This window comes from Tiliqua scincoides, chromosome 2 (genome assembly GCF_035046505.1).
Source record: "Tiliqua scincoides isolate rTilSci1 chromosome 2, rTilSci1.hap2, whole genome shotgun sequence".
Classification (NCBI taxonomy): domain Eukaryota; kingdom Metazoa; phylum Chordata; class Lepidosauria; order Squamata; family Scincidae; genus Tiliqua; species Tiliqua scincoides.
Genome location: NC_089822.1, coordinates 70,548,410 through 70,564,626, shown reverse-complemented (window position 1 = coordinate 70,564,626; position 16,217 = coordinate 70,548,410). Strand labels below are relative to the sequence as shown.

General features: G+C 44.9%; 1 protein-coding gene across 4 annotated transcripts in view; it reads right to left on the bottom strand.

Annotated features, from left to right (window-relative positions):
* The window catches only part of TRPM3 (transient receptor potential cation channel subfamily M member 3), a 375,460-nt gene that overhangs the window by 71,855 nt on the left and 287,388 nt on the right, over nucleotides 1–16,217 (bottom strand). For all 4 annotated transcript variants that reach the window (XM_066616650.1, XM_066616652.1, XM_066616653.1 and 1 more), the window contains exon 8: nucleotides 14,466–14,589. In XM_066616650.1, the coding sequence (XP_066472747.1) occupies nucleotides 14,466–14,589 (124 nt within the window). The remainder of the gene's footprint in view (nucleotides 1–14,465; nucleotides 14,590–16,217) is intronic.

The window sequence follows — 16,217 nt, the reverse complement described above, 5'->3', positions numbered from 1 at the left end:
AATACACAGGAATAGTCTTTCTTACCCTAGGCTTTAGGGGAGGTAAGCTATACCGTAAATAATATTCCCCCTTAACAAAGCTTGGCTGCTGCTTATGCCAGAACCTTTTGCATTTAATTAGCACTGCAACCAAGAGGTTCATAGAAAAAAAATGCTCCATCTCTTTCCTGCCATCCAAATGTGCTGCTGCCTTCCTTAGCTGGGATCCTAAGCCATAGCTTCCTGGTTTTGTTTTAAATTATGTATAGATTTCCATCCCAAACAGCACATTTCACTTACTGAACACACATAAGTAGAGAATGAATTACATTCTATCTAATGTTATCCTGAAAGAATAGGGAGAAAATATCAGCATTAAGAATACAATACTCTAAGCTAAATTTTATTCTGTCTCTCTAGAGGGCCTGTCCAGAGGTCTTTGTTGGCAACCTTCAGTCTCAAAAGACTATGGTATTGCGCTCTGAATGGTGGTTCTGGAACAGCATCTAGTATGGCTGAAAAGGTTGATTCAGGAGTAACAATCTCTTCCACACTGGGAGCAAGTGCAGTCTGTCCCTGGTCTGTCTCCCTGGCTATGGACCTTCCTTCTTTGCCTCTTTGCCTCAGTCTGTTGGCCAAGTGTCTCTTCAAACTAAGAGAGGCCATGCTGCACAGCCTGCCTCCAACAGGGATGCTCAAAGGTCAAGGTTTCCCATCTGTTGAGGTCAATTCCTAAGGCCTTCAGATCCCTCCTGCAGATGTCCTTGTATCGCAGCTGTGGTCTACCTGTAGGCATGTTCCCTGCACGAGTTCTCCATAGAGGAGATCCTTTGGGATGCGGCCATCATCCATTCTCACTACATGACGAAGCCAACGCAGGCGTCTCTGTTTCAGCAGTGCATACATGCTAGGGATTCTAGCTTGTTCCAGGACTGTGGAACTTTGTCCTGCCAGGTGATGCTGAGGATGCATCGGAGGCAGCGCATGTGGAAAGCGTTCAGTTTCCTTTCCTGTTGTGAGTGAAAAGTCCAAGACTCATTGAAGTACAGAAGTTTAAAGATGCAAGCTCTGTAGACCTGGATCTTGGTATGTTCCACCAGCTTCTTGTTGGACCATACTCTCTTTGTGAGTCTGGAAAACGTGGTAGCTGCTTTACCAATGCATTTGTTTAGCTCGGTGTCGGAGATCATTGGGCCAAGGTGCACAAAGTCATGGACAACCTCCAGTTCATGCGCAGAGATTGTAATGCAGGGAGGTGAGTCCACATCCTGAACCATGACCTGTGTCTTCTTCAGGCTGATTGTCAGTCCAAAGTCTTGGCAGGCCTTGCTAAAACGATTCATGAGCTGCTGAAGGTCTTTGGCGGAGTGGGCAGTGACAGCTGCATCGTCAGCAAAGAGGAAGTCACACAGACTTTCAGCTGGACTTTGGACTTTGCTCTCAGTCTGGAGAGGTTGAAGAGCTTCCTGTCTGAACTGATCCAGAGACAGATGCCTTCTGTTGCAGTTCTAAAGGCATGCTTCAGCAGGACAGTGAAGACAATCCCAAACAAGGTCAGCGCAAGAACACAGCCCTGTTTCACTCCACTTCGGATGTCAAAGAGGTCTGATGTGGAGCCATCAAAGACTACAGTGCCCTTCATGTCCTTGTGGAAGGATCTGATGATGCTGAGGAGCCTGGGCAGACTTCCAATCTTGGGGAGAATCTTGAAGAGGCCATCCTTAGTGACCAGGTCGAAAGCCTTCGTGAGATCTATGAAGGCTATAAAGAGTGGCTGTCATTGTTCCCTGCATTTCTCCTGCAGCTGTCTAAGCGGAGAAGTGAGGGCATGGGAGGAGGTGGACAGGAGGCGTTCCGGAGGGGGTGTTGGGTGGAGGGCAGGAGGGAGGTGTTCTGGGGAGGCGGGAGGTGGGGAGAGGGTAGGAGGGAGGTGTGCCAGGGGAGGGAGAGAGGCGGGACCGGTGGAGCAACACTCCTCTGGATCCAAAGCCTCCGTGTTGGGCTCACCACCCGACATGGAAGCACTTGATTCACCGCTGATCGTTTTGTTGGCTTTGAATCAAGTAGCCCCATTATGGGGCTACTTTGTTTACCTGGGGGAAGGGGATGAAAGTTCCCTTCTCCTGAGGTGCTGCCCATGGCTGCTTGAAGCACATAGGATATGGTGGCAGCCATTTTTGGCGATGCCGCAGCCCAGCACCTTGGGCAGTGTAGGACTGGGCTGTTAGTCCTCTACACATATCTTTCACAACAGCTTCACAGCTCTACCTCCCGACGAGGGGGACCAATAAGAACATAAAGTGAACAAATGTTGGTTTAGAATTAATACTGCTTGTCCTTTCTTTCATTACTTCTGGATATTTTGCAGGTGTCTCATCAATGTAAACTGCTGCAACATGAACAACAGAAACTGCTTATAGAATGCAAGGCAGGCTTATTAATGCATTATGGTCTTCCTAAAACAATAGCTTTTATTACAGTATGCCTCAGCATTTATAATTCAGCTGGATGTGCCTGAATATTGTAGTGTGAATTAACCTTGGCAGTAAAAAAAAAAAAAACGGAAAAAGAGACAGAGAATGCATCAGCTACAGAAAAATGAGCTGATTAATGTAAAAGTGAAGCATGTAGCTCTCTCGATAGGAGAAGGTTATGCAGATTTTATGCTGCTGCCCCTCATTTGCTCAAGCAGTGATAAGTCCAGGGGCTATGCTGAAGGGTTTAGGGCTAATAATATACTTATCTATTAGTTAATCTCATAGATCAGTTGAGGGCAAATTTTGAACCAAAAATCATGAAATTCTCTATGACCTGAGTGTCATAGCAAATTTGAATGTAAAAATCAGGGATTTGTGAAACTCTTTGAATTAGATAATTTTGTCTGATTTTACCCAGCTGTCTCCCGAATTCAAAAGGAGCACCACCCAACCCCATCTCCCGTCCCTCCACTGCCCTCCCACTCCCATCCATCACCTGCCTCATAGCTGGTCCAAGGAGGAGATCCCCCACAGTGTACCAGAGCACTCACTGGGTAGTACCCCAGTGTGCTTTGCACCATGCTGGCCAACACCTGGCCATCCAGTAGTGGCTGGGGTCATCTGTTGTGGCTGGATCTGCTCCAGGGCTATGAACAGGGGACTTGATATGTCCTTAAGGGAGGTCATATTTTAAAACTATCTCCCAGGATAGTTTTAGTGTATGTTAGGACAACTTCCAGCCAATACATGTGAATCACTTTGCACATGCAGAAACAGCTATACAAATGCTCATTATCATCATCATCCTCTGAAGCTGAAGAAGGAGTTTGGCATTGATGGGCAAGCTGTCAAGGAAATTTGTCTACCATTATTGATGTTCGGAACACCTGACATCCCAAGCTTCCCCAGAGCACAGTTTGAAAGCCATTGTGCGACATCATTCGGACTACAATGGGATTAACCAAATCTCCATGGGAACTTGGATTATAGCATAGATCTCTTGTGTGGACAAGGATTTCCCCTTAATTCATATGTGGGGGAAATGGACTTAGGGGGAATGGTTCATACACATAGTTCCTAATATTAGAATGAGTGAGGAATCCTTGCTTGGGTAGAAGCTCTGTGTGGGCATTGAAGCTGTCACCTGCACATAGCATCACTGGACTGTTATTTATATTTTATGACAGAGAATAATTTCATTATTTGGTAGCTGCCACATTACTTCATTCTTGAGCTACTTGTCCTTACCCTAGTATAGTCATGTGTTTATTATTTATTTTTTGGATGCATATTCAACCCTCTTCTGAGACCTCAGAGTGGCAACTTAGTAGAATATATGTCCCTCAAAGTACTCACCAAAAATGCCCGATATAAATGAAAACAAGGAGAAAGAAAAGGGAATGAAATTAAGCTGATCCTTGGAAAAATGCTTATGGGCCTAATCCTATCTAGCAAAGGAACAGTGGCACTAATCTGCTACCGCTGGATCCTATACTGGATTGAGCAGGCTGGAGGTCTTCTCAAAGTAAAGGGACATTTGTCCCCTTACCTTGAGTAATGCACTGGCCTGCTCAATGGGGCTTCTTGAGTTTGTGTCAGCTATTTCAGTGGCGCAGACTTGAGAAGCCCCAGTCAGGCTTCCGAGCCCGATATGGGGGATAGGATTTGACAGAAGAGGCCTCCACTGGTCCCACTCTCAGACCTGCTCCTCCCCCTGTTCCACCCTCTCTCCACCCTCCCTCTGCCCAGGAATGCCTCCCCCAACCCTCACCACCCTGCGTGCCACCCTTCCCACACAGCTTGGAATTTACCTGTGCTCTGCTCCTGCTGCACCATCAATAGAGTGACGCAGATCTCCCCACTGGTGCCACTTGCTCACCTTATGGCACGTTTGTGACACCCAGCACCAGCACTGCGGTTGCAGCACAGGTACTAAGGCGGAGTAGGATTGGGCTGCCCAGATATCTATATAAATGGCACACATTTGCCTTCGGGTAATTGGGATGGATGCAAGCTAGAAAGCAGTTGCCTTCATTTTAATCCAATAAATACTGATAAGCCTCAGTGAGTTGAGCTGGTGAGGAGGTGTGACAGAAGAATGTGATCTCACTGAATTAAAAAAGCAAAAGCAAAAGGGGCATTACTGAAAGAAGAAACAGAATTCTTTAGATGTTCTGACAACATACAGGATCTAGCTTCATTCATATAAAAACTGACTTAAGTAGGGTAATATCAAAACAGAAACAGAGTGGCATGTTGAATAAAACATTGAATTGCTACCTTTTGAATGTCAACCTGAATTCCAGCTAAATCAACACCACAGATTACAAACTCCCAGGAGAACACAGACTGCAACAGTTATTCTAGGAAGAAAAACAGTTCCTGTAATTGCACCTAGCACATTTTTTAAGAAGCATTCTATGAGCCATATTGAAAGACACTTGTCTCAAATTTTATGAGCACTTGAATTGCTACCTTGGGTTCAGCAGCAGCATGCATCTCTGAATATCACTTACAGGGGAGGGGTGGCTGAAGAGACATGTGCCTTTCCATCCTGCTTGCACCCCCTAGACCTGTGGTTTTCAAACTCTCAGGGAGTTTGAAACCCGCAGTAAGTCTTTCCAGGGGTGGGGGGAGGCAGCGGGGGCAGGAGGAAGGCAGTGTCGCAATCCCCAGGATTGTGTCACTCAGGGGGCTGCAGGGACTGGGGTGCACTCACCAGTCCCTGCAGCAGCTGTCCTGGGGTGCGGGGAGCCCTGAGCGAGCACCTGCAGGGATCCCCACATCAGGGAAAGTGAAAGCAGAGCAATCGCGCCCCGCTCCGCTAAACCAGAAGTGGGGCACGATCACTTCACTTTCACTTTCCCTGAGCTGGGGAGCCCTGGAGGTGCTCGCACAGGGCTCCCCACACCCCCAGAACACTGCTACAGGGACTGGTGAGTGCATCCAGTCCCTTCAGCCCCATCAGAAGAGAAAGTGGAGCGATCACGCCCACTTCCGGTTTAGCGGAGCAGGGTGCGATTGCTCCGCTTTCACTTTCCCTGACCTGGAGAGCCCCTGCAGAAGGTTGCATGGCTCCCCACACCCCTGGGAGGCTGCAGGAGGCTTGGGCAAGTGCACCCAAACCCCTGCAGCCCCTCTGAGCGGCGCAATCCTGTGGATCCCTCCCTGCCTCCTGGCTGCCCCCGCCCCTTAAGGGCAAAGAGGCCAGGGCCCTCAGGCTGGGGTGTCACGATGCCCCAGTCTGAAAACCACTGCCCTAGACAGTTGTGTGATAAAGGATGCTGGTCTAGATGGGCCTTTGGCCTGACCCAGCAGGGCTTTCCTTATGCTCTTATGTCTAGTGTGTGGCATTTTCTGGGGACAATGCAGTGACAAGTCACTACAAATACGAGTACATGTATGTGTACTACTACACAATAAACCAGTCAGATGCAATGGAAAAATATAGGTAATCATGTTTAAACCATTTCTGTAGCAATACAAGTAATTATTTAAAGCAGGCTTTGTATAAGATTTTGTACATATTTGCCATATTCCAACAATCCCCTTGAGATACACACTTGGTTGTCCTGTGTGTGCTCCCCCATTCATTCCAATGCTGGAATTATGTATTGGAATCCAGTGGCGTCACTAAGATTCGAGTCACCCGGTGCAGGAGGCCTGCGCGTCACCCCATGTAGTGGGCGGGGCAATGCCCCAGGTGGGTGTGGTGATGTACCATTGCCCCACCCCCACCGTTTTTTTGGCTGTACCTTTTGTTATAACACAGATATTTCAATGTGGTTTGTTTCATTGCATTTTGCATGAAATTACGTATTGATTGATATATAACAAGATGGTCTTATTCCTCCAAACTCTGATTTTAGTGATTTTGAAAACTTGTAGAGTCTCATACACACACCCCCTGTGTCAACTTATTAACACCTTATTGCAGCAGTTCTCAAACTTTTAGCACTGGGACACACTTTTTAGAATGACAATCTGTCCAGGACCCATTGGAAGTGATGTCATGGCCAGAAGTGACATCATCAAGCAAATTAAAATAAATAATTATAAATAATTAAATTAAAATAAAATAATTACATAAGGGGGAGCCAGTCCCACCAAGTGAATCTACTCTGAAGTAAGTCCTATTGTGGTCAATGGGGCTTACTCTCAGGAAAGTGTGGGTAGGATTGCAGCCTGTGAGCCCAATCCTATGCATGTCTACTCTGAAGTAAGTCCCATGTGGTCAATGGGGCTTACTCTCAGGAAAGTGTGGGTAGGATTGCAGCCTGTGAGCCCAATCCTATGCATGTCTACTCTGAAGTAAGTCCCATAGTGGTCAATGGAGCTTACTCTGTAATCTGCCTGCAATAACAACCCCCCTCCCCAAAGAATCAGTAAGATTTCCAGCCCTCCCCAGTGCCCAGTTTAAAGTTCTTCTGTTTCAGAAGACCCACCTGGCTTTGCAAGTGCAAAATAGAAAACTTCCCCTTACCAGTTCAAGCCACTTTTTTGTCCTTTTTAGTGGGGGGGGGGGGGCTGCCTTCTGGAGCATTTGTTGCGCTCCAGCTCCATGGATCAGGACCATTCCAGTGTCCTCACATTCCCCTTTGCCTGGCCTGATTGCCAGCCAAGGCACGTCTGCCTACTCACGAGTAAATGCGATATGAGGCTGCTTCACTTTCCATAGAGCTCCATAGACTCGCAGCTGGGAGGGGGGAACCTCCTTCTCCGTGTTTTGGGGGCTGCATTCATTGGATCAGGACCATTCTGATGTCCATGGAGCCTCTCAGCCTGCCTTGACTAAGGCAAGTCCACCTACTTGCTAGTCAACGCAACCATGTGGCTTTGTTTTGGGCTCAGACTCGCAGCTGGGAGGGGGGAGCTTCTTGGGTGTTTTTGGGGGGCTGCATTCACTGGATCGGGACCATTCTGGTGTTGTTGGATTCCTCTCAGCCTGCCCTTTCCGTCGGACTATGGCAAGTACGCCTACTCGCGAGTAAACGCATGCTACGGCTCACTTTCCTAGGGCTCCATGCATTTTTTCCTTCTGGTTTTTTGGCCATAACTTTTGAACGAAAGGAGCGATTTCAATTCTGTTTTCTGCATTGCACTCCGCTGGCCATTCCACATCCAACGATGTATGGCATGCTGGGCTAGTTCCTAACACTGCAAAGGTAGCACATCCTCCCCCCAGGGCACGTCACCCTCCTGGCGCTTCACCTGGTGCGGCCCGCACCCCCTGCACTTCCCTAGTGACGCCAATATTGGATTCCATGTCCTCAACTGAAAGAAACAAGGGGAAGCTTCTGGAAAAGGTGTGACATGCATGTAGTTGAGCCAATTGAATAACCCAGTTGCTGGGCTGGGTTTGATGCTAATCCCCACTTGCATAACTTACAGCACAATCCTATCCAATGCTGGCACAGCAGGGCTGCTGGGCCCACACTGTATCCCACACTGGATTTGAGCAGGCAGGAAGTCTCCTTTGGGTAAGGGAACATTTGTTCTGTTACCCCATGTAGCACCCCAGCCTGCTCATTGGGGCTACTTGGATCTATGCCAGCTGTTTAGCTGGTGCAGAACTGAGTAGCCTGTGCAGAACTCTTAGGCCAGGGATAGGGGTTAAGAATGCTCCATCAGTCACTCTTGATGTGATGGGACATAGAAAGGAGTATAACTGCGGTTTTCAAACTCCCAGGGAGTTTGAAAGCTGCAGTAAGTACTTGCGGAGGCTGGGGGGAGGCAGCGGCACGATACCCAGGATTGTGTCACTTAGGGGGGGCTGCAGGGGCTTGGGTACACTTACCAGAGCCTCCTGCAGCCTCCTGGAGGTGCAGGGAGCCCTGCGTGGCTGTCCGCAGGGCTTCCTGATGCCTCAAAAGTGAAAGTGAAGTGATCACGCACACCTACTGGTTTAGCAGAAGCAGAGCACGATTGCTCCACTTTCACTAGTGACTTTTTTTTGGCCTAAACAATCACTCTGAGCCCTGCAGAGGCCGCAGGTGGATGTGCACAGCTTCTGCGGGGCTCGGTAGAGCCTCCAGACGGTGTGGGTGATGTGGGGGGGGGGCGTATCCACCAGTAAGTGAAACCATGGGTAGGGATCAGTGGATATGGGGGCCCTCCTGGAGCAGCAAAACATGAACTGCCCAATCCTACCCCCCTCCCGCCATCCCATAGCACACAACACTGCTGAGAGAGCTATGGTGGGGGAGGGGTTTGAACCAGACAGCACAGAAGTAAAAGACACATACCCATAGGCCACCTGGTCTCCAATGGCTCTCCTTGGATCAATGCCAGCTATTTTGAATTGGGGTGTGTTGGGCTGGGAAAAGGGGGATAAGATCTCGGTATGTGCGGCTGCTGCCGCTAATGGAGGTGGGGCTCCTTTTGGATCTAGAAGGTGAGAGAATGGGACAGGGCCAGCTGGGAAGCCATCTGTTTTTAAATGTAGTTCACATGCTGATGAAGAGGCTCTCAGGCGGGTAGGTAAAAGCCCAGGACTGGGCAGCCCAGGACTGGGTAGTGCAACCCCCTCCCCCAGCCGTGCCTGAAGCCTTTAATGCCAAACTGAGGCTCCCCTGCAAAATGCTTCTCTGAGATGCAGACTGGTGACAGGCAATCAGGGTGGCCAGCCTGAGGTCTTGGAACCGAGGAGTCCTTCTTCACATTAGGGCATAGGCTTGCATCATGAAAGAAGCCCTTCATGAGTTTATAGTGCTCATCTTAAAATTATATGCCTTGGATAAGCTGCCAAAGCATGATAATCTATTTGCGTGGGTTATATGCCAGTTATTCTAAACAACAGAAAAAGCACTAGTTGCTTAAAACAGAAGTTCCTTCTTTCTTTCTCTGCCTCATTGCCTAATTATAGGCTCTTCACAAACACCATAATCCTCTTATTTCTCTATTCATAAACATGTAGCTTAATTCTTTTAGAAGTGTTCTCCTGAATCAAAATAGAGTCACTTTCCACATTCTGGTTTCTTTTAATGTGAACATTTAAATAATAAATGTTTAAATTTCTGAGAGATTCCAGAATGCAAACAGGAGAAAATAACTCACCAACATATTAAAACAAAACAAAACAATCTTTTCCCCCTGATGTTCCACATTCACCAAGCACCCTCTTTTCTACTGCAAGGAGTTAGCCTTGAATTGAGACATGATGTTTCACTTGACAAGAATCTTCTTTCCATACAGATCAAGGTTATTCAGTGTCCTCTGAAAGGTGTTTGGCATATCATAAGATCTGCTTTATTGATCCAATTGAGACATGTAAATAAGATAAGCTTTATTGATAGAGTCATTGTGAAGGACAGAAGAAAAGAAAAGAAAATTAGTTTGAATCTAAAGTTTGCTTATCATGTTTCTTACTTAGGTGCAGAACTTGTGGGTAGGGAAGGAGCTAGAGAATGGCCACTGATATGTGACTTTGGATGCAATTCTAATTCGCCCTTGGGCAAGTCCTTTGCGCCAGCCCAGGAGGGTCGCAAATGTGCCAGAAGACATGTTTGCACCTCCTTGACAGTTGGCTACGCCAGTGCGCGGAGACACGCCGGCCCACAGAGGCTGAATTCAGCTGATGCAAGGCTCTGGGGTGAGTGGGAAGGAGGTAAGAGGGAGGCATTCCAGCCTGGGGAGAGGATGGGCGGAGGATGGTTCCAGGAGTGTGCATGTGGGGAGTGGGGCTGGGATCTGGCTATTATGCCGGATCCTAGCCCCCATACCCGAGCAGCATGGAAAGGCTTCAAGTTGTCCTGCTAGCCTCAGACTTGTGTCACCTCAGGAGGTGGCGCAAGTCTGAGGAGACCCATAGGGCCTGCAGTGGCTTACCTAGGGGTAAGAGGAAGAGGGAAAACTCTTGCTGAGCCACTTTGCAGCCCTATCTTGCACTAGATACAGCGCAAGCCTCTTGGCTTGCCTGTTCCAGCGCAAGATAGGCTTGCGCTGTTTGTACGAACAGTCCCTTTTCTACACATAAATTTGTCTTTGGATGTAGATCTGCTCCACCTTACATTGGTCAAACCTGGAAACCAGGTCTATTTTCAACAGAGATCCCTAAAAGGACAGGGGAATCCTTGCTTCTAGTGCAAATGTCTCAGGTTTTCCCTGAAATCATTTCTCCACTCTAATCCAATCAAGCAAAGGAGTTCTCTTGAGAACTTGGCTCCCCAAACTCCATCATGAGCATTTTTGCATCAACTTTGGACTGAGGGCAAACTGCTGGATTTGCCACTGGATCAACCTCTACCCATTCCAGCCCTCTCCCCTCCCCGCCCCCACTCTGCTGTCCTCCATGCCCTCCTGCCTCCTCCAACATCCTACCTGCAATGGTCGAATGAACGTTCTAACAATGCAATGGCCCAATAGGATAGGGCAGAAGGAAAGACGATATGGGCTTAAATTCAAATTTGGAGCCTGGGGGAGATCTGGTTTGAGCATATTAAAAAACCGAATGTTTTTGCATTCTTCTAGTTGTTTTGTTTTTTTAATCAGGGAAATCCAACACACCAGATTTACACATGGCAAAGTTCTGGAAATGTTTAAGTCAAAATGCATCTTGATGATCTCATTACTCTTATGCATTCTTGCTAGTAGTAACATGTTTTTTGCTAACATTGAAGCAACAACCGGAACTTGTCATCAAGTTTTCACTTCACAGTTGGCTTTTGCAACAAGATTACAGAAATGTATAATATGCTGTTTCTAATACAAAATGTAGCTCTGTATTGTTGGCAAGGACGGCAATTGAAAAGCTAACAGGCAAAAAGAAAAAGCTTCATCAATCATGCATGCCAAATAGAGATGGGATTTTCTTGTTTCCCTTTAGCTAGAGACTAATTAAATGTTTTCCCGTGCTTTCTTAATATGGATATACACTCCAGGGATTCAAGAGTCCCCTTTCTCAGAGTACTAACAGGCATACATCTGCCATCTAAATTCGTGTCCTTACATGACCATGACAAATACAACACACAGGTGCTCCTCAATGCACAGAAGCCAGCAGCACTGCAAGGAAAAAAAGGAACCATCCACCACCTACGTCCTGCAACTATGTACACATGCTTGCCTAAAGAATAAGATCCCAAACCTATCCAACTTTCCAGTGCCGGTGCAGCCGTGCCATGCTGTATCCTGTGGTAGAGAGGCAGTCACAGAAGCCTCCTCAAAGTAAGGGAACATTTGTTCCCTTACTTCAGGGCTGCACTGCAGCTGCATTAGTGCTGGAAAGTTGGATAGTGTTGGGCCCTAAGGGCACAATCCTAACCCACTTTCCAGCTTGACATAAGGGTAATACAGCTCCTAGATAAGAAAACAAACATTCCCTTACTTTGAGGAGGCCTCTGTGAATGCCCCTCAACTGCAGGATGCAGCACACGTTCCATTGGCACAGCTATGTCAGTACTGGAAAGTGGGTTAGGATTTGGGCCTAAGTGAATCACTTTAGGATTTTTAATTTTAGTCATAACATTCAGTTAATATTACCACATAATTTCCCAACATTCATTATGGTTCTTTAGTCCCTCAGCAATAGCCTATACATATTTTTCTGCCTATATTCAAATAAAACAAATCCTTTACAACAAACCACAGTTTGTTGAAGAGGAAAGTAGTTCCTTCATGAATTCTCTCACCTTTCATCTTCCCCTTGCGCAACCAGGTACATGCTCTATCTTTCCTTCTAGCTGATAGTGGAACAACAAATTCTCAGCAGTGTTCAAAATTCCCAGTGTGGAACTGGGTCTGGTTATTAAACCAGACTCAAATTGCATTTTGATATACTAGTTTGAAGAGAGTGCTCAAACCAGTTTCATAGTTCAGGTGTCATGACAAAGTGTTGTTGAACAAATGAGAGAGGAGGAAGAAAACAGAGAAGGGAGCACACAGGCACATGGCTTGTTCCTAGACAACAAACTGCAGTGTGTTGGACTACGATTGTTATAGCTGAACTGGTCCATAGAATCTCATGAATTAAGGACTTCTCCACTGACATCAGCATATCATGGATTTGATTTTGTGATTTCCGGATTACAGTTTCACCAATGGCAACTTTTTGTATGGATACAATACTCAGGTAGTACTTTTATGTTTCCATTTATGAGCACTAACCAATTAACTCTGTAATGGAACTTGGCTCATCAAACCATTTCTAAGAAGTACATAAAAAGAAATTAAGTATCTAATCATAATTTAATTTCAATTTTGCAGCAGGTTATTAAGCTGATGGTGGTTTTGATGACTCAGGTTCTATCATATCATTCAGAGTGGGTTTCACCAGTGCGGCTTCATTGAAACACTATGTATTTGAAAAATATTCACATAATTCAGTCTCCAATGCAATTACTCTAAGTATGCCTTTCCATTTGTTGTCCTATTTGTGCTATTTGCACATACACTCAGGGCTTGACAACATATAATCTACATGTGATGAGGAAATGTTTGCATAGTGGTTGATTTCATTATAAAGCTAATTGAATTCATTTGGATCCTTCTCAGATATTATTAAAAATGTAGCCCTGCTCAATTATGCCCATGACAGGATGCTCCCTGGTAAGACTGTCTCAGTTCTCCATGTTCTGAGCAACATCTTTACATTAAATGAATGCTAATAGTTCTGGCATTAGCAGGTCAACCCTGAAAAGCGAGTAATTAGTAATTGCAAACTGAGTAATTAGTAGGGTTCTCCAAGTTACAACTGCCAAGATCGCTGTTAGGATACCAAATTTATAGCCACAAACTGCCACATTGCTCCCTCTGCCTAGAAAAGCCTCACTCTCACTCCTATAATATGATAGATTGGGGTTATGATGCTCTAGGAATAATTTAAGCACCATTCAAAGTCATAATATAAAAGTGAAACTCCTTAGTAGAGTTACAGATGTTCTACAATTGAAGTCAAAGGAAAAATTAATACTTCCAATTTCATGTGTTCCTCAATTCCCATTTGATTTGCTCTTGTACTATAGCTTCTACTTGCATCACCCAGGCCAGATAGCACTTACTCTCAGGTCCTTGTAAAATATCCAGGCCTGAAGAAACTGTTGGGATAGCCTCTCCCCCAGCTTCCCAGAGCTATTGAAAGACCTGTATGCCTTGAGCGAAGAGAACAGTGAGGCTGCCCAGACCAGGGAGCTTTCATCATCAGCTCATCATCATTTCATCAGCCAAGAAGACCATCAAGACCGTGAGATAATTCTGCTTTCTACATTCTGTATGTTTTTATTTTTTAATACGGTAAAACACATTGAGTGCCTTGCTAATAAATAAATAAATACTTCACTTAAGTCAATTTCTATGAAGCATTTCAGTCTCTGCCCTGATGGAATTTCAGTACCAGTGTCCATCAACACAGATGGACATGTCAGGGTCTCATGTTTGCTAAGTGAAAACCACCAAAACTTACTTGTATTCCCAGACTTTCACTGTAATTGATTTAAATGGGATTAGAAGGTTCAGTTAAGAGAATGTATTATAACCAGAAGAAGAAAAAGCAATCTAACAAAGTTACTTCTGGAATTTGGTGATCAAGAAAAGGTTCTTGTTGTCACCTTGCGCTTTATTTGTTTGCTGCTAGAAATATCTATTTTGGTGTATTATTTGTGGTTTTATGATATGCTTTGTAAACAATATGCTTTGTGTTTTGGCACCAGACAAAGATTTTTTCTTAGTTCTCCAAGGTCTTTATAAATGTTGGCTGAAATTAAGTTACAGCTGTAGTTCTAACAGGACATATCCTCTATTGAATTAGATGGACCCCCCCTCCCCCAAGAGATACAGCAGACACCTTGTTGGTGCCGCTGCACTGCCTATTGGTCCATCTTGATCAGAACTGTTAACGCTGATTCTGAACCCTGGAGCATCACTGCTATTCTGTATTGATAATACTGACTTAGATAGATTAATGGTCAGATTCAGAATAAGGCAGTGTCCTGCGAAGGTCCCAAATAATTATTTTCCAAACTCACTGTTACTGAGCTTCTGAGTTTCATATTTGGGGACTGTGTTTTTGCATACCAGTTCCTTCTTCTTCATGCACTCCATGAGGATTATGAAGAGATGCTGGGCCTGGGTTCGAGTGTAGGTGAAGGTTTTCTGGATGGTAACAAGCAATTGATCCCTCAAAGATTCATTGATCAGTCTGAAATTCAAAAAGGAATATAAAATTTTATATATATATATATCTATAGATTTTAGTAACATTAATCAATAAGTAGGACCATGTTTGGCCTCTGTGTTAAAAACACATCTGAGATAAGAATGCCAGATTCAAGGTTGAATTCTGTGACCCACATAAATCAAATAATCATGTATAATGGTCTATCTTGCACTATTGATTCTGTATAGTCTACTCCTTAGCCAGAGTGGAATATTAACTCAAGAAGCAGATGGATCAATTTTTGGCTGGAATTGTTTGCACACCAGCATGAGAAATGCTCATTCAAAACTGTTTTATATTAAATTAATAATATTAAGAATTCATTCAGCAGCATCATTCAGAATGAAGCAAGACCCAGCTCAAGATGAACAAGCATACAATTAAAAAATTGGAGGTACTCTGGATATTGCAGTAGTCTGTAATGGTGTGTGTACACACCCATGCACATTCTGTATTTAGACACACAACTACATTTTTTTTTTAAATAAAAAGCTGAAAATGAGTTTTCTAAATATTTATCTTGTTTTCAATTAAGCTAAGTATAGGTCATGCCCCATTATTCACTGGAATTCTGTTCTAGATAAAAAAAAATCACTGGATCCCAAATCAGTGGAAAAATAGCTTTCAAGACCCACTTCCAGGTTTCTTGCCCCTCCACTGTCATCCTCCACTGTCATCCCAGAATGCATTGGTATAAACATATACCACATTTAGCCACTAGATGGGCTGATACGGAATCCAGTGGAATTAAACTATAATCATTTAACAGCGCAAAGGTAGGAAATTGGATTTTCATGAAAAAATTTTCATTTTTTCTTGCTACGATAATAATAAATAATAAAACTTTATTTTTATCCCGCCCTTCTCCCTAGCGGGACCCAGGGCGGCTAACAACATATTAAAAAAAACAGATTTTAAAAACATTAATACATAGCAGATAAAAACATTTAAAAACACATTACAGAGGCCATAAAAACAGTAGTCAGATTAAAAGACAGAATAAAAGAGCAAGTCACCGAGGAATCAAGCCTGTAGAAAACTAAAAGATGTATAAAAATGTTAAGAAGGCCAGAAATCAGAAGGCTTGTTTAAACAACAGTGTTTTCAGGCCTCGCCGAAAACTCTCAAGAGAGGGAGCCATTCTCAAGTCAAGGGGAAGGGAGTTCCATAATGTTGGTGCCACTACCGAGAAGGCCCTATTTCTCGCAGCCGCCCCCCGGACCTCCTTGGGTGGCGGCACTTGCAAAAAGGCCTTCTCTGATTACCTGAGAGGGCGAGCCGGATTGTACGGGAGTAGGTGGTCTCTAAGATATCCTGCTACAAGGCATTTAAAAGTGGACCTTGGAATTAGTGGTGAGTCAAATCAGTGGATACCGAGGTCCCACCTGTAAAAGGCTAAATCCTGATACTCCAAGATAAAAATTTAGTAGATCAGGTCTCTGCTTTAAAATAACTAGACAAGTGGTTTTATACACTCTGAATTCCACCCATGTACTTCTAGTGTTGGAAGAGTTTTCATCTTATATTGTACTCTTTACATGTCTGTAAGATATAGGAACTATCTTCATATCCCATGCACTCTGCCCTCTTCCATCCTTGCAGGAGTGTGG